The 22,256-nt window shown below is 43.9% G+C and overlaps 1 protein-coding gene across 2 annotated transcripts in view; it reads right to left on the bottom strand.

Annotated features, from left to right (window-relative positions):
- The window catches only part of ANKS3 (ankyrin repeat and sterile alpha motif domain containing 3), a 53,691-nt gene extending 34,972 nt beyond the window's left edge, over positions 1 to 18,719 (bottom strand). Inside the window, exons 1-7 of one of the 2 annotated variants that reach the window (XM_078782142.1) lie at positions 18,634 to 18,719; positions 18,283 to 18,426; positions 14,589 to 14,731; positions 14,200 to 14,404; positions 13,685 to 13,806; positions 6,371 to 6,452; positions 4,501 to 4,618 (exon numbers count right to left, since the gene is read on the bottom strand). In XM_078782142.1, coding sequence (XP_078638268.1) covers positions 4,501 to 4,618; positions 6,371 to 6,452; positions 13,685 to 13,806; positions 14,200 to 14,404; positions 14,589 to 14,725 — 664 coding nt within the window. In that variant the 5' untranslated portion in view covers positions 14,726 to 14,731; positions 18,283 to 18,426; positions 18,634 to 18,719. Of the gene's footprint in view, positions 1 to 4,500; positions 4,619 to 6,370; positions 6,453 to 13,684; positions 13,807 to 14,199; positions 14,405 to 14,588; positions 14,732 to 18,282 lie in introns of both variants that reach the window. The other variant, XM_078782145.1, reaches the window with a different exon arrangement.
- Positions 18,720 to 22,256: the final 3,537 nt, after the last annotated feature.

A 22,256-nucleotide genomic window follows, 5' to 3' on the forward strand; every position in this document is an offset into this window, starting at 1 on the left:
CCAGCCGGAGCGCGGCAACCACAAGGGGTCGCCATGACGACTCTTCCTACCGGGCTGCCCGTTCCGCTTAGCGGAGCACGGACACGGCCGGTCAGAGCGCGGCCCGTCGTGGATCTCGCACGGCGGTTCTTTCGAAACCGCCGCGGATCCCCGCGGCACGCAAAGCTGCCCGGTTCGCACCGAAGGCCCGATTCGGCTATACCTCGCTCTAACCGCTAACCCGGTTACCGTCGATGCTTCACCTGCATGCTCACACGCATACGCGACCCCTTTCACCCTCACTGAGCTCGGTGATCCAACGCCGCCCGTACACCCCGCGTACTTTGTTATTGCACTCGTTCTTTCGCTCACAGACTTTGTCACACACCTGACCACCGCACACCTTTGCACACACTCGTCGTTCGCACACCTCACCAACACACCTCTTCGCGCCCCCTCCTCAGTCACCTCCTCTGTGACAACCACAGGTGTGCTCTCACTTGCACACCCAACCACATGCCTCACTACCAACTCCAGCGTGCATTCCCATACGCGCTCTACCATTCCAGGTGTGCATCCTTCCATTCCAGGTGTCCATCCTCTCTCACCTGCCACAACCAACTCACGCTCTGTGTCACTCTCACTACTTTCACCACCACACTCGGTCGCGCATTCACCCTTACTTTTGACAGCGTACTCTGTACTCAGGCACCCGTCCGTTACACACCTTTCTCGCGCTCACTCTCCCTTTACACCCTCCGTAACACTCACCACAGGTGTGCATTCTCCCTTACTCTTGACAGCGCACTCTTTCCTCATGCACCCGTCCGTTACACACCTTTCTCGCGCATCCTCTTGCGCACACTCTCCCGTTACATCCTCCGTAACACTCACCACAGGCGTGCATGCTTCCGTTACATCCCTTGTAACACTCCCTACGACGCGCTTCCATGTGCCCCCCCCCCCCCCGCACACGCGCTACGACCAACTCACTCTTGACAGCACACTCACTCCTCGGCGCGCACTTTTTCCTCACACACCCCATAGTCGGACATTCTCGCACACCTCCTCTTTCGCACACCGTACCTGTCACACACTTCACCAGCTGCCTCTCACTAACACCCGGGTCCAAATCAACCCCCAAGCCGACTGAAGCTTCCCTCACACCATATACATTTCCGCGTATATCGCCACTCACCTTGGCACCTCGTCTCCGCACCTCCTCTGCCACCTGCAAACTCTTTATCTGGTTAGCAAGCACACCATCACGATTTGAGCACCGACCTTGCACATATTCCATTACTTCCTCCTTTATCTCCCTCTTAGTTTCCCTCCGTCTCTTCTTAATTTCACTCACCCCCTCTTCCACTTCCTCTAACTTTTGCTTCACCTCTTTTATTTCCCGGTGCGTCTCCTCAATTTCGTCCTCTAACGCCACCTTGACCGTTTCTATGTGCGTCCTCACCTCCCGGTCCTTCGTCTCCATTGCTTCTGTCACCTCGTCCAACCTCGTTGTCAGTCCCTCACGTACCATCTGACATTCCCTCTTCGTCGCTATCAAGTCATTTTTGAGTTCTTTTTGTGTCGCCTTTAACCCTCCTAGTACCGCAGTGTTCTTTTCTACTTGATCCACTAGTTCTTTTTGTCCCACTGTCAGCTGTTCTACTCCCCTCGCTGACCCTCTATGCCCCTCTGTAACCTAGCCGTATTATTCCTCCCCTCCTTCTCGATACGCTTCTCACCTCGCCTTACCTCCTCGCGTACCCCCGAGACCTCCTCGCTTACACCTCGTCCTATTTCCTCCTTAATTTCTCCCATCTCTTTAGTAGATGCTGCCCTCATCTGCTCTAATTCATCCCTCTGAGCATCCAATTTAGTGTCTAACCCGATTTTCACCTCCTCTATCTGGTTCCCCATCCGTTTGATTTCCCGGGCGGATTGCTCCCCTATCTCCCGCAATTTGCCTTCCATCCTATCTTCTAGCCCCGTTAACCCATTCTTTACCTCTTTTATCCCATTGTCTAACCCCTCAAATTTACTGTGCAACCCCTCAAATTTATTGTCTAACCCCACAAATTTATTGTCTAACCCCTCCAATTTATTGTCCATATTGTTTAACCCATCTCTTAATTGCTCACTAGTACCCCTTGCTTCGTCCCTCATTGCTCCCAATTGCTCACTAGTACCCCTCGCTTCGTCCCTCATTTGGCCTCCCATCCTGTTTTCCATCCCTTTGAAATTATCGTCTGTTTTTACCATAAAAGCCATCATCTGTTTCATAAACAGGTCCAAATTCATTGGCATCTCGGGCTCGGCTGCTGCGACCACGGGCGCGGCTAAATTTGGTGCCGCAACAACCATGTGCGCGAGGGCGCCATTTTGTGCGCCTGATACCTCCTCAACCACCTCCTTATTTCTCTCCTCCATTTCTTCCCTGTGGTCCTGTGTTACCCCTAACCCCTCTTCTAGCTCACCCACCTGCATCCGATCGCCTTGACTAGCCATGGCGCGATTTCAAAGTTCGGGTTTTTCTAAAACAAAACAAATTTCGGCCGCTCGTAATTTTGAGCGCATTAAGCGCGCTTCGGGTCCAATCCCACTCCTGACACCAATTGTTACGGGACCGCAGCGAGGATGTTGTTTGCCGAGCGGATGGCCGCCGCGCCCGAACAGTTACCCCGACTTACCCGATTCCTGAACGTTGGCCGAATCGCGCCACACATATTCAATGAGGGAAAAGACAAAGGCGACACGGATGTGAAGAAGAGGAAGACAGAAGTAGGGAATACGAATATAATTTATTTCTATTTACAGGACCAAAAGAAACCAAGGAAGAAGGAAAGATAATAAAATAAAGACAGAAGGAATCAAGGAGACACAGTGAAAATTCTAGCTTAACTAAACAGGCTTAATTAACCCAGGGACAAGACACACAGAACAAACTCACGTACATGAATGGGGAAATTGCAGGCAGGAATGACAGGAGGTGGGTGGCTGGAGGGGGAGGAAGGCACGGAGCTGGCTGGAGCTTGATCCCGCACGGGACGTTGGGCTGGACCTCAACGGCCGCCGATGCCACCGATCCTGTGGTGTGTGCGGGGTAACGGGTCGGAGCTGCCTGGTGGAGCCAACGCTGCTGGTGGGGGGTCTGGCGTGATAGGTTCTCTCTCCCTCTCTTGGCTCGCAGGACTCTTTTCTCTCTCTTAGTCCAACCGCGCACTTCTTTCCTCTCCCTTAGTCCAACTGCGCACTTCTTTCCTCTCCGTTAGTCCAACTGCGCACTTCTTTCCTCTCCCTTAGTCCAACTAACTCAAGGCTTTCGCGCGCGCTCTTTATAGCGCCTCAGGTGATCAAGCCGCTGGTGTCCAGAACACGCCCATCGGTGAGCTCGCCTCGGCCCTGATTGGTCGGCACGGCCCTCTGGCTCCGCCCTTGATGACGATGGGCGGGCACGCCCCACGATTCGGCAGCTCCTCCACCTTCTTCTCCGAGCCGACCTCGTGGCGAATTGAGTCGCGGAGGGAACAGTTGGCAATTGTTGGAAGGGGAATGTGAATGAAATGGGATCTACTCTTATTTCACTTGGTGCAATGGAGTATTTAAATTAATGGAAGACACAGCCTTACACTAATACACATAATAAGGATATAACTACTGAACAGGGATATATGGTGTCCTTCGTGTGTTTTATGGAATTAACTACGGGAACGCCCTTTGACCTTTATACAACAACAAATGCAGGAAGGAGGGTGACATTTTACAACAATTCACGACACAACAATAAAAAAAAAAACATTCTCATATCCACAACAATATATATATATATATATATATATATATATATATATATATATATATATAGGAGCGTATGCTGAATCAGCATGTTGCTGAGTCCTTGGACGACTCCTCAGCACCATCCCGACACACACCACTGTGTGTGCTACGAAACGAGGTGTTTTTTATGGTAGGCCGGAGTGCAAATCCTGCCACCAACCTCCTTGAGCGAGGACCCAGTACCCTGGTACTCATTTTGACGATCTCGGAAGGATGACAGGCTGAGTCAACCCCACCTGGTATTAATTCAACAGCTGAACGGGATTCAAACTCAGGATCTTAGGATCCCAAGTCCACCACCCTAACCATTGGGCCAACACCAGGCTTGAGAATTACCCTTTAGAACCCTATAAAAGTGCCCTTTAAAACCATTTAAAACCATTTAGAATTACCGTTTAGAATAAAATACGGTGGGTTAGAGAGGTTCTTCTTCTTTTTTGAGGGTTGAACGGGTATAGCCAAATATTGAAGCAGCTTCACGCTTAAAAATTGCTACATTTTAATTTTGAACTTTATCAACATATTCAGTTTTTGCATTAAGTTTGGTGGAGGAAGAAGGTCAAATATTTTTCCAATGGGAACATGATATTTACAGGTAGGAAGACATGCAGGTGCTTCCAATTGAAAAATAATTCCTCGCTCCCCCAACTCCGCAGACCATCCACAACTCTGTCTTGTATTTCTTACCCTGTTCTCGGCTGATCTTCATCTGTTCCAGCAACTTTATCACTGATAGATGTCCAGCTGCTTTTGCCATCATTAGTGCGGTGTCTCCTTCCGTGTTCCTCCCATTCATGATTGCACCCTACCCACAAAACAACAGGTATTCACTAAAAAATGGATTTTAAAATTACAGCCAGAAATTTGTGCTCCATGCAAATGCATCCACAATTCCCAAATATGGTGCTCACATCATTTCCCGAATTTGGTAACAACAACAACAACAACATGCATTTTAAGGCCATGTTCCCTGCTAGAGCGGGGGTTAGCCTTGCGGTCCCCATGACAATCTTCTCCATTTTGCCCTATTTTCTGCATCTCTCCTTGTTAACCCCCTTGCCCGCATTTCTTCTTCCACCATCTTTGGCCAAGTCTTTCTCGGTCTTCCCCGTCCTCTACTTCCTTCTACATTAACTTCCATCACTCTTCTCAACCAGTCACTTTCATCCTTCCTCAATACATGACCAAACCATCTCAACCTGTTCCTCTTCACAGCATCAATCACAGGCAATATTCCCATCATCTTTCGCAATTCATCATTTGTCTTCCTCTCTCTCAACAATACTCCGCACATCCATCAAACCATTCGCATTTCTACCCTTTCCAGCCTTCGTTGCTGCTCTACATTCATTACCCATGTCTCGCTCCCATAAATCATAACACTTCTCACACATGCAGCATACACCTTTCCCTTCAGCTTCAGCGACACTCTCCTCCTCATCAGCACGCCACTCAGTTCCCGAAACTTCTTCCATGCACATCTCACTCGAGCAACCGTTGCCGAGTCTGATCCACCTTCTCCATTCAGCATGTCTCCGAGGTAGCAAAATGTTTTCACACCTTCCAGCTTCATGCCGTCTCCAAGATCCAACTCAACATTTCCTCCATCTGCAGCTCCCTCTGTGCACACCTTACATTTGAATGTAGCTGCCACACTGGTTAATGACCCTCTCAGACCACTACATTTTTGATGAACCCACTCAGCACACATTGTACATTGAATGGAGTTCACTCCGACACCCTTCCTGCACACAGCACACGGCCACTTCCCAGTTCTTTCCACCTCACCACATGCTTTATCACTTGCCATCACCTTTGTCTTTCCGATATTCACCTTCAGACCTTTTGTCTCCATACATTCCTTCCACTTGTTCATCTTTTCCTTCAGTCCATCCATACTTTCCGCAATCAACACCAGATCATCTGCATACAACAACTCCCATGGTAAACCCTCCTTTACGGTCTGAGCCAGCACCTCCATCACAGCTACAAATAGTAGTGGACTTAGTACCGACCCCTGATGCACTCCCACCTTCACCTCAAACTCACCACTGTTCCCGTCCTTCGTCCTTACAGCTGTGCGTGCTCTTTTGTACATTGCCATCACTACTCTGATCAACCATTCCTCCACTCCTAACTTCCTCAATGCCCATGTCAATACTTTGCGTGGAACCCTATCGAATGCTTTCTCCAGATCAACAAACCCAAAAAACAACTTCTTCCTCTTATCCATGTACTTCTCCTGCAACTGCCTCACAATAAAAAGCGCATCTGTCGTTCCTCTTCCTGGCATAAATCCATAAACTTTGGTAAACACCAAAGTCCATAAACTTTGGTATTTGTACACATATGTAGTATATGTACTATGTAGTATATGTGGACAAAATTCAGCACTGGGGTGTGGGTTTTACATATTGCCTTAGAATCTAGGTAATATGTAAAACCTAAACCCCTGAACAGAATCTGTAGCCATAAACATTGTGGACTCACCAATTTGTGCCACAAAGAGAATCAAATAGTTCACACAATAAACCTTTGCATCCGCGGCTAATCTTACCTGTTGCAACAACTGCTGCACAAGGCGCTCATGGCCTGCACGAGCCGCTATCATCAGAGGAGTGTTGAGATAAACGGGTTCCCTGCAGCATAACCAGAGCAATAAACTATGTGTGAGTGTCCATATATACAGAGATTGGAGTTGCAATTAAATACTCAATCGGAGTCCGTCATATACCACATATGCCTACAAGGGCCCGGGAGGGGATGGATGGGATCGGAAGGGCCACTGTGACACCGTAACATCCACTGCCACACACAAACCTTTTCATTTTAATTTGTGGTTTGGAAATTGCTAATATCACAGACACTTTCAATTTCAAACAGTTTCACATTCACATTTTCTTTGAAATTCATTTCAGTAATCACTGCATATAATAAATAGATGGCCAATTAAAACATAGGTATAATACCATGCTTGCAGGTCACTTCTAGTTATTCTATTAAAATAAAGACATTATCCAATAGATATAATACTGTTAAACAGTTTTTGTCTACCAATTGTTCAGCACCATTACAGATACAATCCTTGAATTAGAAGCATTGGTCACATTTAACATCGGTGACATAAACTGTGACCTGGTTTCTGAATACAAACATAAGTCATCCAGCCTGCACTCTCATATTAAAAGTAATTCATCAGATTCACTTGCATGTGTTAAAAGAGGGGCTGAAAAGTGACAACGATGCATCCAAACGTGATCTCTCATTATCGCACGTTTGACTCTGCCAGCCACAACTTATCATCTGAAGCACTCATTCTCTGCATTGGAACTTTTCAACAGCAAGTTCCGTAGCAGCATCTCTTTCATTGACTTGACAGTGCCATCATTTGAGTCGGAATGAGTGAAGTCTATCAATTTACATGTTATTTATGATCGCTTTTAGAATCGCTTTGTACAGACTTGGCATTTAATATGGAATATTTATTTTGTGGGGGTGAACTTACTTTTCAAGATGACTTAAAACATAAAGTTCATTGCAATTATATTGAAATTATTCTAGATTTTGTTAATGTGACCTTTAAAAGAAACAAAAACCACATTTGACAATTCGAAACAAATAAATTGATCCTTGAAAGTGATGTAAACTGATATCGAACTCAATTCACAGACAGTATTGTGTTAAACTTCTGTACCTTTTCCAGAAGTATCTCTTTATTTTGCACATTAGCCAAAAAAAATTTCAACAAAAACAAAAGCTAAATTATGACTGGGATTACGGACAGTAAAATTACAGTTCAGTACTTCGTGTAACCCCCACGAGCATTCAGGAGAGCACGTACACGTCGAGGCATGCTGTTCACGAGATTTGCCAAGGTTTGGACAGGAATCGCTTGCCATGCAGTGACAATAGTCTGCTGCAATTCATGCACAGAGGTCGGCTGCTGGTCCAAGTTGTCGATTTGTCGCGTTAATTCCACCCACAAGTTCTCTATCGGATGCATATCCGGGGACATGGCAGGCCACTCCATATACTCCACACCACGTTCAGCAAGAAAGTGTTGGATCATGCGAGCACGATGAGGCTGTTCATTGTCATCTTGGAAGACAAAGTTTCCTCGAAAGGCTGCATGAGCAAATGGAAGCAATGTTTCTTCCAGAATGACCCTGTACTTGAACTGGTTCAGGTTTCCATTCAGAACAACCAGGTCAGTTTTCCCCCACTGCATGAAAAGCAGCCCAAACGGTCACCCCACCACCTCCAGCTTGGACTCTTGGCACTATACAATCTTCGTTGTGGGCTTCATGCACTTGACTGCGCACTCGGACACGGCCATCTTGACGACAGACCAGAAATCTAGACTCGTCACTGAAGGTCACGTGATTCCAGTGTCCTGGTTGCCATTGACGGACGGTGCTCTCTGGCCCACTGCAATCGGCGCTGGCTGTGTTGTCTGGTCAGGCGTGGCTTTCTCAGGGGATGCCTGGCACGGTAGCCTGCTTGAACCAGTCGTTGGTTGACTAGCCTTCTGGATACAGGCACATTTGTCAGTTGCTGCCACTCAGCCCTAAGCCGATTAGCTGACTTGGTATGGCCATTGCAGACTAACCGGTGCAGCTGGCGATCATCTCTCCTTGTGGTTCTGCGTGGACGTCCTGGCCTCGGTATTGGAGTAGGGACACCCCTCTGAGCATTTCGTTTCAGGATCTTTGACACCTGACCTTGAGTGATGCCATACTGCCGAGCAATAGCACGCTGTTTCATGCCAGAATTTCGTAAAGCCACCACTCCATGACAAACAGCATTGTCAAGTTGACGGCCCATCTCCAGAGGAAGCGGCAATAACTTTTGTAGACGTGCAGCAGTTGTTTTCCACTAATACAGAACGCAACAACCCTTATATACCCGATTGTGAAGCCAATCGTCAAATGTACCTGTCCTTACATTTTGTCACGCCACCTGTGATATAATCCTGTTATTGACTTCTTGATGCGAAAGACAATCAGTGACATGGTTCTTTCAACAAAGACATCACCGAAGGGTAAAATAAACTCACCAGATTGATATACTGAGTTCAGAAAGTAAACCGAAGTCAAGAAAAAAAAATATTCCATATTAAATGCCAAGTCTGTAGTTGATCATGAATTATATGCACATGTGTGTGTGTGTGAACATATATTTCTACTAGCTTGGCTCGGCTCGCTGCGCTCGCCTCACCACGCGTCGTTACAGAGGAACGAGCTTATTTTAGCTGAGAATAATGACTGTACCTGAGTTGCTGTGTTGTCATGATTTACACCAATCATAATATAAACAATTACTTTGCACAAATGTATTTGTTGCATTTGTGATATTACATTTTTATAGGCAATTTAGGTTGAAGATTTAGGTTGAATGTTTTTTTTTCAAGAAAGAACCCCTCAGCACATACAAAGGGGAGGGATAGGTGCAGACTGGAAGTTTGGGACGATTACACCTCACCACACATAATTTAAAACACCTCACCACCAAGTAATATAATCACCTCACCACCACGAAATTGAAAACACCTCACAGCAATAAAACACGTAATAAAAACACCTCACAGCCACGAAATTAAAAACACCTCACCACCACGTCATTTAAAAACACCTCACCACCAAGTAATTCAAAACACCTCACCACCACGCAATTCAAAACACCTCATCACCAACTAATTCAAAACACCTCACCACCACATAATTAAAAACACATCATCACCACGTAATTATAAATACCTCACCACCACGTAATTCAAAACACCTCACCACCACGTAAATCAAAACGCCTCACCACCTTGTGATTTAAAAACACCTCACCACCACGTCATTTAAAAACACCCCACCACCACATAATTCAAAATACCTCACCACCATGTGATTCAAAACACCTCACCACCACGTAATTCAAAATAACTCACCACCACGTAATTCAAAACACCTCACCACCACATCATTTATAAACACCTCACCACCACATAATTCAAAATACCTCACCACCACGTGATTCAAAACCACCACCACGTTATTTAAAACACTTCACAACCACGGAAACAAAAGTTTGAGGGAGTCGTTAAGTGACAACGCATACACTGCCCAGATGTGTATATACGATATATAGATAAATGACTGTACCCGAGTTGCTGTTTTGTCATGGTTTAAACCAATCATAATTCAAACAATTATTTTGCTCAAATGTATTTGTAATATACGTGAGATCACATTTTATAAACAATTGAAGTTGAAAAAAAAAAATTCCTGAAATAATTGCAAAATAAAATAAAATATATAATATTAGAAATTTTTTCAAAAAAAATACCCTTAGGACATACCGACGGGAGAGATATGTGCATACCAAAAGTTTGGTACGATTTGCAAAAGTTTGAGGGAGTAGTTCAGTGACAAGACAAAACAACAAAACACAAGACAAGACTGACGCTGCACAGATATATTGTTGCGGATTTGAGAATCCTGTGTTTTTTTTGTATTGTTGTAAGTGTCATGAATCGTGTTGTAAATATCACCCTCCGTAGTGTAAAGGTAATAGGTCGTCCTCCTAGTTACTCCATATACATGCACGTAGCCAATCATATACCCTCTTAAATAGTTATCTCTTTATTCTATGTAGTTGAAGGCTCTGTTCCCACTAGTTGACACTGCATTGCATCAGGTTGAAATAAGGCAGAATCCCCTGTCAAGTTCAAAGCCTCAATTGCCAACTGCAATTGCCTCCATTGAGCACACGGTCGGTTCAGGGAAGAAAGGCGTGTCACCACCTCGTCATCAAAGGGTGGAGCCAGGAGAGTCCTTGCCGACCAACCAAACACCAGGGGTTTGGCTTGAGAGGGCGGAGGGAGAACGATCGGGGAGGTTCACGAAGGTTCGAGGGTGTGGTCTATATAACCCGCGGCGGGACGCCCCCACAGGAGATGAGCCCTTGGAGAGCACGCAACGCACCCCACCTGAGCGATACCTGCACCGATACCGATACCTGCACCCCACTGGAGCTGAACCACAGCAGCTTTGATTTCTGAACCACCGCAGCTTTGAACAAATCGGAGCTGAACCAACAGCAGTTTTGGCCACAGCAGCTTTGAGCGTCAAAGGCGATTTTCGGCCGCGGCTGCACTGCGGCGGCTGCTCACTCCCGGCCCGACCATTCTCCTGCTCCAGCTGAACCTTCCTGCCATTCCTGTCATCCATCCATTCGTGTGAGTCTGACCGTAGTCTGTCTTTTGTCTTGTCCTGGGGTTAAGTAAGACTGTTTAGGTAAGTTAAAATTGCACTGTGTCCTTCTGGTTCTTCCATCCTTCTGTAAATTATTTTATTATCCTTCCTTCTCCTTGGTTTCTTTAATTGTGTAAATAGTTAGTAATAAATCATATTTGTTCTTCCTACCTTTGCTCTTCTTTCCTTTACATCCGTTTCGTCCTTGTCTTTTCCCTCATTGAATACCTGTGGCACGATTTGGCCAATGTTACGAATCGGGTCAGTTCTTGTTAATAGTTAGTGCCGCGGTTGCTAAACCACTCGGCAATTAACATCTGTCCGCGGTCGCGAACGGGGTTGCGCTCCTGCCTCTCCGGAGGGAGCTGTGCAGCGTCAGGACTCACGTCGGTCAGTCACGAACAAGGGGACTAATCCCCCCTTCTTAAGGGGAAGAAGGCCGACGTAGAGATCCGCAACAATATATATATACAAGCTTGGTGAGGCGAGCGCGTCGTTACTGACGAACGGGCTTATTTTAGTTGAGGATAATGACTGTACCTGAGTTGCTGTGTTGTCATGATTTACACCAATCATAATACAAACAATTACTTTGCACAAATGTATTTGTTGTGTTTGTGATATTACATTTTTATAGGCAGTTTAGGTTGAATTTTTTTTTTTTTTCAAGAAAGAACCCCTCAGCACACACATAGGGGAGGGGTAGGTACAGACTGGAAGTTTGGGACGATTACACCTCACCACCACGTAATTCAAAACACCTCACCACCAAGTAATTCAAAACACCTCACCACCAAGTAATTCAAAACACCTCACAGCCATAAAACACGTAATGAAAACACCTCACCACCACAAAATTAAAAACACCTCACCTCCACGAAATTGAAAACACCTCACAGCCATCAAACACGTAATAAAAACACCTCACAGCCATAAAACACGTAATAAAAATACCTCAGCACCACAAAATTAAAAACACCTCACAGCCATAAACATGTAATAAAAACACCTCACCACCACAAAATTAAAAACACCTCACAAACATAAAACACTTAATAAAAACACCTCACAGCCATAAAACACGTAATAAAAACACCTCACAGCCATAAAACACGTAATAAAAACACCTCACCACCACAAAATTAAAAACACCTCACAAACATAAAACACGTAATAAAAACACCTCACAGCCATAAAACACGTAATAAAAACACCTCACAGCCATAAAACACGTAATAAAAACACCTCACCACCACAAAATTAAAAACACCTCACAGCCATAAAACACGTAATAAAAACACCTCACAGCCACGAAATTAAAAACACCTCACCACCACGTCATTTAAAAACTCCTCACCACCAAGTAATTCAAAACACCTCATCACCACATAATTAAAAACACCTCACCACCACATAATTAAAAACACCTCACCACCACGTCATTTAAAAACACCTCACCACAAAGTAATTCAAAACACCTCATCACCACATAATTAAAAACACCTCACCACCACGTAATTAAAAACACCTCACCACCACGTCATTTAAAAACACCTCACCACCACGTCATTTAAAAACACCTCACCACCAAGTAATTCAAAACACCTCATCACCACATAATTAAAAACACCTCACCACCACGTAATTAAAAACACCTCACCACCACGTCATTTAAAAACACCTCATCACCACATAATTAAAAACACCTCACCACCAAGTAATTCAAAACACCTCATCACCACATAATTAAAAACACCTCACCACCACGTAATTAAAAACACCTCACCACCACGTCATTTAAAAACACCTCACCACCAAGTAATTCAAAACACCTCATCACCACATAATTAAAAACACCTCACCACCATGTGATTTAAAAACACCTCACCACCATGTGATTTAAAAATACGTCACCACCACATTATTCAAAATACCTCACCACCACGTGATTCAAAACCACCACAACGTTATTAAAAACACTCCCCAACCACGGAAACAAAAGTTTGAGGGAGTCGTTAAGTGACAACACAGACACCGCCAAGATGTGTTGATATATAGATAAATGACTGCACCCGAGTTGCCGTTTTGTCATGGTTTAAACCAATCATAATTCAAACAATTATTTTGCACAAATGTATTTGTAATATACGTGATATCACATTTTATAAACAATTGAAGTTGAAAACTTAAGTTGAAAATTTTTTTTTTTCCCAAAACAATTCCCAAAAAAACAAAATTGGAACATTTTTCAAAAACAATACCCTTAGGACATACCGACGGGAGAGATATGTGCATACCAGAAGTTTGGTACGATTTCACAAAAGTTTGAGAAAGTAGTTCAGTGACAAGACTACACAACACAAGACAGACGCTGCACAGATATATATATATATATATATATATATATATATATATATATATTATATAACTGAATGCTGAATATTGTGGAATGCACTAAGATTTCTGCATTTATTGTATGACTTGTGACAGTAACATGCAGCTGTCACATGTGCACAGCTGTTTATAGTCTGAGTACATGTATTAGTGTATAAAATATCAGCAATAAACCTAATTTGGTACTTGCCCCCCTCTCCACAATTTTTTTGGTGCTTGATGCCACAGAGTACCGGTGGTTTAGGTTAGCATGATGCTTGATAAGGAGGTCGGTAAGGCGATCATGACCAAGCCGACAGCATAGCAATAATGGTGTCCACCCTCGATAATCAACAAAGTCCACTTCTGCACCCTTCTGCAACACAACACTTCATACACTGCACCACAACTGTCCTCCCCATCTCATCAAAACTATGGCCTAGTTTAGGCTTACTGTTCACCCAAACAAAGCTTCAATTGGATGCAAAAACAGTTATACCTAAATAGTGAAAGAAAAGCAACATTGAATTGAAAGAAAATTCCACACAAGTACAAAAAGACTAGTCACGCATGAATACCATGAACTAGAACGAATATCATGAACATCACACATGAACTAGAGAACAAACTAGAAGATCGTCGAACAAAAACACAGTAGGGATTATATATATATATATATACACACATTATTTGAGTCTCTATTAATTCGAAGACAGTGTTTCTCGGACACCGAATCAACTGATAAGGTCTGCATGGACCTAGCGGTTACCTTGAGAAGAAGTGTAGCTGTATTGAGGTTTCCACAGCTGGCTGCAAGGGCTAATGGACCTAATCCTGCAGGTGAGCGAGCATTTACAGCGGCACCACACTTGAGCAGCTCGTCTATGACATCAGTATGACCCATATAGCTTGCATACATCAATGCAGTCCAACCACCTATATTTCGTACATCCGAGTCCATGTCTTTTCCACTCCTAGCAAAGAGACAGATTTAAGCAAGAATTCACATGTGTAACAAAGACTTGTGTTATATTTATACATGTTCTTCACTTTAGTAATATACTCTCATTATAAACATATATGCTAACTTAACACTTTCAAAACATATCAGGGTTTTAAAACACTTGTTACCGGTGGCACATTTCACCCAGTAATTACCCATGTAGGTGATCAAATATCACATCTCGGTCACCAATGGAAGCTGCTGTGTGAAAGTCCAGTGGCGGGGCCTTGTCCAAGTCACACCAAGCCTCAGGGACCTCACCCTCACTGCTTTCATCACTTGTTTCTGACATGCTCCCCTTCAATTACACACATGCATGCACACAGACCTCACATGTATAAATAACAAAGACAATTGACTTTTCATCATTTTGTGCACAACAAGTTGGGTGGCACTATCAGGTTATTTAAAATTCAGTAAAACATCAAGATTGTTGGCTTCAAGACTGGAGCAGTAGAAACAATTAATTTGGGGGTGCAACATGACAATGGCAGGCCAAATGGCCTACTCATTTCCTTGTTGAAGGTCGTGCAGGAGTGTGCAACCCCTCGGTGCACAGCGTAACTCCGCAGAAGCTGTGCACCCTTTGTATATTAATTTCCATTCTGCAGAGGTAATATAAATATTTAAATGCAATTATTTTGATTCCTGACAGACAATCCACCTTGGAATGTGGAGGTGACAAAGTCCAAGGCAAGATCTGCCCCTCTCCCACCGAGGGGAGAACCCGACGTACGATGCCCGATCACCAAAAGCACTGTCATTTCATGTTTTTGCATCAGTTTGATTAAGAATTGAAAGTTTTTATTGTGACGTTGACCTTCCTCATGTGAAAATGATGTGGTACAGCAAATTTCAGGCAAGTTTGTCCAGGGGTTAGGAAACGTATACAAGGAACAAACAAACTCGCTCTTATATATTAGTGTGTAATATCTTGTACTTTTATATATTAGCATCACTTTTGCTTCTGGTTCCTCCGGCGAAGAAACATCCTTCGAGCTCTCCATGTCATCAAAGTTTAAGTATTTTCCCATTCGTGTCTTTGTCAAATTTCCACTGGTTATTTTACTGTGTATGTGTTACTGTGTGTTTCTAGTTCGTTTTGGTTTGTAATTCGTGCAAACTTGTGTGTACTTAATCGTTGTCTGTGTCGTATCGCGTGCGCGGATTGGTCCCTCGAAACTCCTCCCCCCGTCGGTATTTTGTGAATTTAAGTTCTTTCCTTCGCTGTATCGATTTTTTCTTTGATTTGCTTTTCTTTCTCCCCTACCTCCCACAAACATCTTACCCTTTGTCTAATGTTTTAAATACAAAAACAAAAACAAAAACAAAAACCCTTTATTATTTCCTTCTCTCCTCGCGTTGTATAATACACAGACCACATGCTTGTTGTCTCTACCCGCCCCCTTTATCTCCTTTTTCTTCTACCTCTCCAGCCGATACTCACCTTTCCAACTCTAGTTTCCACCATACTCATTCAACTCTTTCTCCTTCTTTCTCAGATCCACGCCTCACTTCAGGGACTTTTCCCAGATTATTTTTCACGGTTTTGTTTCAATATTATTCGTCCCCTACCGGTGTACACCGGAGGGGACTATCGGTTTGCACGCTGTCCCTCCGTCTGTTAGTCAGTCCGTCAGTCCGTCAGTCCGTCAGTCCGTCCGTCCGTCCGTCAGTCCGTCAGTCCGTCATGCAAAGAACAGTTTTCCGGACTTTTTTTCTAAACACAACGCTAATGATTTCAAACTTGGCACATCGTTTCCTCATGATAAGTTACAGATCGAGTTCGAACTTCACGACGTTTCGATCATTTTTGACAAAGTTATGGCACTCTGAACTTTGGGAATTCTGATAATTCTGATGATCCTTAACTCGGTGCCATTTTAAGTTTTAATTTCCTTTAAAAAATATTTTCTCTGCAATAATAGGACCGATTGAGATCAAATTTTCACCGTAGGGGGGACTCGGTCTGAAGAATATTTTTATGGTAATTATGATGTCACAGGTCACGCGGTTCGGCCCCCATATTGTTTTTCGTGAAAACATGAAAACCCCTTTTTCTCTGCAACGGCTGAACAGATCGAGGCCAAACTTTGCAGGCAGAATCGCATACCCATGACAAACCAAAAAGTCAGCGAGCATGACGTCATGTGTCACATGGTTTCAGAGTTATGACGTTTTTAAGCATGAACCTTTAAAACCGAACTCCTCAGTCATTTGTGATCCAATCGAGAGGAAACTTCACAGATCTGTTCAGCATGTCAGTCTAGTAAAATGACCTTTTGGAATTTGCGATAGGGCACGTGGTTTGGTAGATATCGTTAATTAAACGAAAATATTTTAAAAAATGGATATCTCTTGTTTATTCTCGAGTTCTCCTCAAGCTGCACCGCGCGCCCTCAGCCTCTCTCACGAACGTCAACAGCACAACACAGCGCGCTCTTTCCGGAGGGGCGGAGCCAAGCCGAGCAACATATATTTACACATCGATCATTGATCGTGAACCGGAAAATATAATAAATTACTGATATTTAGCGACTCGAAAGGTTCTTTATCAACAACTTATTTTCTCGTGCTTCTGCTGACCTATCTGCAAGGTGTATACATCGAAGTCCCGAGTGCAAATCATAGGTGAGCCCGTCCTCAGGTAATTACCGATTGGGAACGATTCAGAACCTGTGGATAAATAACCCTTGGTAATTTCCCCAACAGTTTTCCAGATGACAGACTGCCGGTAGGGGACATGTATTGCAGCGCAATACTCAGAATGCTTGTTTAAATATGTTTAAACTTTCCCCCTGCAGTGTTGTATTTAGTGGTATATTACAACACGCTGTTTTTTCCAATTTAAAAGGCTTTTTTCAATTTCCTCATCAAAGCATTCCACTTCAAAAAAACAAAAAAAACAATCTCTGACAGTTCTTCCTCTCTACATTCTCTAAACTTACCTTCAATCCACCCCTCCTCTAACGTTTTCAAACGGATCTCTGACTTGAAAATCACAATAAACCCAGTTTGAAATAAATGTTCGTTTGTCATTAATCGTCTACTTTCTAAACCCCCCTCACCCCTCCCCTCCAAAACGCCCACCTCCCTTCCTAAACTCCTCCCTCACACCTCCCCTCCTAAACTCCACCCTCTCCCCTCCAAACTTCCTCCTCACCCCTCCCCTTCAAAACTCCCCCCTCACCCCTTCCTTTCAATTCTCCCCCCTCCCCTCCTAAACTCCCACCTTTCCCCTCCCCTTCAAATCTCCCCCTTCCCCCTATGGTGGTTGGTTTAATGACTCCAACGTGGCCGGTTCTACTCCCAGACACTCAGGGTTTGCGTGTTATGCTCTCAACTTCATTTGCATGTGCAGTTAGCAGTTTCCATCATGAATACTACGTGTACTAAGCCCCTACAATATAAGTTAATCTCTGGGGAATTACCATGTCACTGATGGAGTTTCAGTAAAAACCCAGCTGGCTCACTAATGAGTAATGACTCAGGGAAGGGTTGACCTGCCTGATAAGTTAATATGCCAGCATGTGATGCCAGTCTTCATGTGGTAGCGACATTAACACCCTCTCCGACTAATTACCGCTTGTCCTAATACAAGTTACTTGCTGTTCTCGGGGTTGGGGTTTAATCCCTGGGTTTAAAAGATCAAAAAAGACTTTTTTTAAATTGCTCAAAACCCCTGTTGCTAAATAATGAGTCTTTTTGGGGACACGACTCCATAATTAGCATATCACATACGTGTCTCAACTCTCGTATGTCAGAACATGATCCTTCAAAGATAGGTCATGGTTTGACTAATAAATAATATTCGAAGCAAAAAGTAAACAAACGTTTCATTTCACTTACTTCCCAAGTCGTAATGTTCCACCTGTTACCAGGGCGACCAATGCGCCTCCCAGTTGCAGAACAGGGGTGTGGTCAGTTACCAAGCAGGTCGCTAGCGCTTGCCAAGCCAGCCGTTCCTTATCAACCATTTCGTTGGAGTGCTTGCTTGAGGTTAAATGGAACACACCCGAGTTTACCGCAGTAATCATAATACACGTTTTCTTATAATTATATAAATAAGGAACGGAAAGCCATGCAGGAAGCCATTAGGCCCATTCAAGCCTGCGCTAGCATTGCCAACATGAACATGTCGTGGTTTGTCCGTTCTCGATGATTTTAAATGTTGAGCGTCAAGCAGGAAGCAGCACGTACCATTTTTAAAAACTCTACCAGCCTCAGAGAGAACGGCAGAACGCTCTAGCCATGACACCGCCTAGTCTGGTTAATATTACATATTCACATCATTCGCAACAATATTACATCTATTAAAACAATCCAAAAGGCCTGTTTTTACACTCATATGAAATAATAGCATCATGTGACGTGCTTTGCGCAACTTAGTTCAAATTCCCATGGCGCGACCGGTTTTGCCGCATGGGGTCCATGTTGGGGTAGTTTGTAACGGCGTCACGCACATCTCGAGTCCCAAATTTAAATGATCGTTCACCTTTTATAAAACAACACCGTCGGGTACGCCAAACGGCTAAACAACCTTTAATTCGATGCCATTATTCTTATCAATCTTGTGAACCAAATAACCTGATTTTCCAACTTAATTCCCAAGCAACACGTTCATGACAACATCCGTCCGTTGGAGTTTCGAATTCGCCAAATAAAAAGCGCAGAGGATTGGAATAAAGAGAATAATAATCGCCAACGACAAATACGGGTACGACAAAATCTAAAGAAAATTGCAGACATCAGCGAGGAGGAAAATTATTTATATCTGTGGATTCAAATTTTTGAACTTCCGTTAAATGATGCGCGATTCTTCTTCTTCTTATTCCTTCTTCCTCCTCCACTGTGCTTCTTCTTCGTCACCGGTCAAGTTTGCTGACGAAGAGTTTGATCCTGTGTTTATATAGTCAGTGGGCACAACCCTTAAATTTGAATTACTGGTGGGCCTACCATTTGGGGGGAATATTCCACATGCTATTTTTCAAGTGGTATAACATCTCAAATTTACATTTTCACATAATGGACATCTCAAATGTGCAGCAGGGGGGTTGCCCCCCTAAAATAGGTATTTGATTTCTTATAAAGCAACCAGTTGAATGCACCCGGCGTTACCCGGGTTCTTTTTGAATGAATTCAATCTTCTGTACATAGGTCTGACGTATCCCAGTATCAGTTCGTGCTCAACGATTCCTTGTTCTTTCTTCTGTCGGGCCCCGCGAGAGAGAATTTTGAAAGCGTGTGTTGCAATCAGTCAGATATTCCTACTAGTACCCGACTGCAAAGCCGCAATGAGCCAGCGAAGACAAAGCCTCTTGCCACTATTTTACCCATCACTATGGCATCAGTAGGTTAGGTAGTTGGTAGTAGGTAGGTGTAGTCGGTACCGTACCTAGTTCAAAATGACACCATTTGCATTCTGGATAAGATTAAAATTTATAAAATTTCCTTCTTGATTAATTCGGTGAATTCCGTCTCAACTTCGGATATTTCCGGCCGTGAAAAACTATCCCCTACGGCCGCGAGATTTCTAAAAAATAATTCTTCGTCAATTTTAGAATATTTGATGCCGTTTTCAGCCTCCGAAACGCAGTACCGGTAATAAGCTTTTTTGAAATATTTTTTCAAATGCTCGAATCTCATTGGTTCCGGTGTTTGGTGACGATTTTCGTTGAAGATAACCAGGGCCCGTGCGGTCCCAGGGAACGAGGTTGGTCTTAAAGTATTTTAATTACAAATTAGAGGTGCATAAGATTGTGAATCAAACAAAGACGGGTGAAACAAACTCCTATTGAACTTTTTCGCAATTTTTTATGCATACCTCCGCATCCGCAAGATGGCGGCCTCCATGGAGCGATTTGGTGCGTCAAAGCTTGGAATTCTCAAAGGATCCAGCAAAATCTGGTTTTTCAACATAATACGTACACGTTCATTCACAACACCGGCTTCGCCGGCTATAAAGCAAAAGCACTCTTCGGGGGGGCGTGGCCCCAACAACCGCGCGCACGCCACTCCCATACAATAGCCCCACTGGTCCCGTGCCTGTGGATTATGTCCCAATGGGGTAACCCCAACACATCATTATTATTACACAGAAGTAAAGGTAATCCTGTTTAAACTTTCATTCATTCCATCGATGGGGTTCGTTTGTCCCACCAGACATAAATTGAACATAATTCATTGTGAGGTGTGCATGTTTGTTGGGAAATCAGGGTAACATTAGAGAGAAGGACCAATGTTTGTCGAACCTGCTTTTAATTTAAATGCTCGTACACTTTAAATAGGTTTATTTGAAATCTTTAATTTAAAAAATGTCATTTTGTATGCTGGAACGAAAAGGGTAATACTGGTTTTCGCTGGACAGAAGGGTGCATTTAATGTTCTTATACACCACCCACAAATTTTTTTCCCAGCAACTTTTCCATTTGAGCTGTATTCTTGATATAGTCGGAATGTTTAATTCTTTGGACGTAGTTATAATGAAAAGTTGCAATTATTAGGTACGCTGCACATGGGGAGAGGGGCGGAGCTTCGTTCTCCAAAGGCCGGTGCCAAACCTGCAGATGAGGTCGAGGTGTTCATGTTGGAACAGATTGAATCTGGTCCGTTGCTGCACTTCATGATCCCATGCAGTCACGTGTTGCGCACGTTGTTTTGTCAGGTTGTTGGTGCGTGCGAGTTGTTCTCGACGTCCGAATATGCTCTGCTCCATTCCATATGCATCACGTGAGTCCCAGCTGTCTTTAGCTCAAGGTTGTGTAATGTGGGGCATGTGTATGGTCATTTCTGCTTCTTTGTCAGCACTATATCAATGAATTGCATGAGGGTCATTTGTAACTGCCATTTTCAAAATGAATAAAAGAATGAGGGAACAGAACGAGACCACCAATGAATATTGTGTGACCCACTCCCCTGTGGGTGATCCACTCCCCGGTGCAGTGTGCGTGATGTGGGAGGAATAGGGGCGGAGACAAAGATGATTTGAGCTCTTCGTCACATTTTACATGTGGTGTAATGACATTTCAAGCAGTATTTTCCATGTGCATGCATATACATTCACATGTTATCAGAAGTAAACATGTTGTGCAGATTACATCATTTGTGGATCTGGTAAATTGCCAGTAACCATTTTGTAAAACTGAATGTGCAACATCTAAGCGAAGATGTCCAAATGTTACACTCGTCCATGCCCATGGAATTCCCACGGATGCCCCCCCCCTCCCCCACGGGTCCTAAAATCCTGCTCTGCTGCTCTATCTCACCCTCTCTTTTGCTCAAGGTCATCTGCCAGCATCCTAGATATCAGCAAACATTACCGCTTTACTCAAAAAAGGTGCAAAAACAGATCCTTGCAACTACAGACCAATCAGCCTGCTCCCAATTATCAACAAAGTCATGGAATCCATCATTGCTTCGGATATGAAATCTTTCCGCTTCTCCAATGGCTTGATCTCTGATCATCAATTTGGTTTCAGACCAGGTCACTCTACTCTGGACATGCTGCTTCTGCTGTCTCAACAATGGATGGAGGTCCTCAATGCCAAACAGGAAATCAGAGCTGTCTCCCTTGACATATCACGTGCCTTCGATACCGTCTGGCACCCAGGTCTGCTCACCAAACTCTCCTCCTATGGTATCCATGGAAATCTCCATGCATGGCTTGCCGACTTCCTCTCTGGTCGTAGTCAACGTGTGGCCCTGAATGGATTTCTCTCATCTCCCCTTCCTGTTCAGGCTGGAGTTCCCCAAGGAAGTGTTCTGGGCCCTGTGCTTTTTCTGGTCTTTATCAATGATCTCTCCGACTCTCTGGAAAATCCTCT

This window comes from Myxine glutinosa, chromosome 1 (assembly GCF_964187855.1).
Source record: "Myxine glutinosa chromosome 1, kmMyxGlut1.1, whole genome shotgun sequence".
NCBI lineage: Eukaryota > Metazoa > Chordata > Myxini > Myxiniformes > Myxinidae > Myxine > Myxine glutinosa.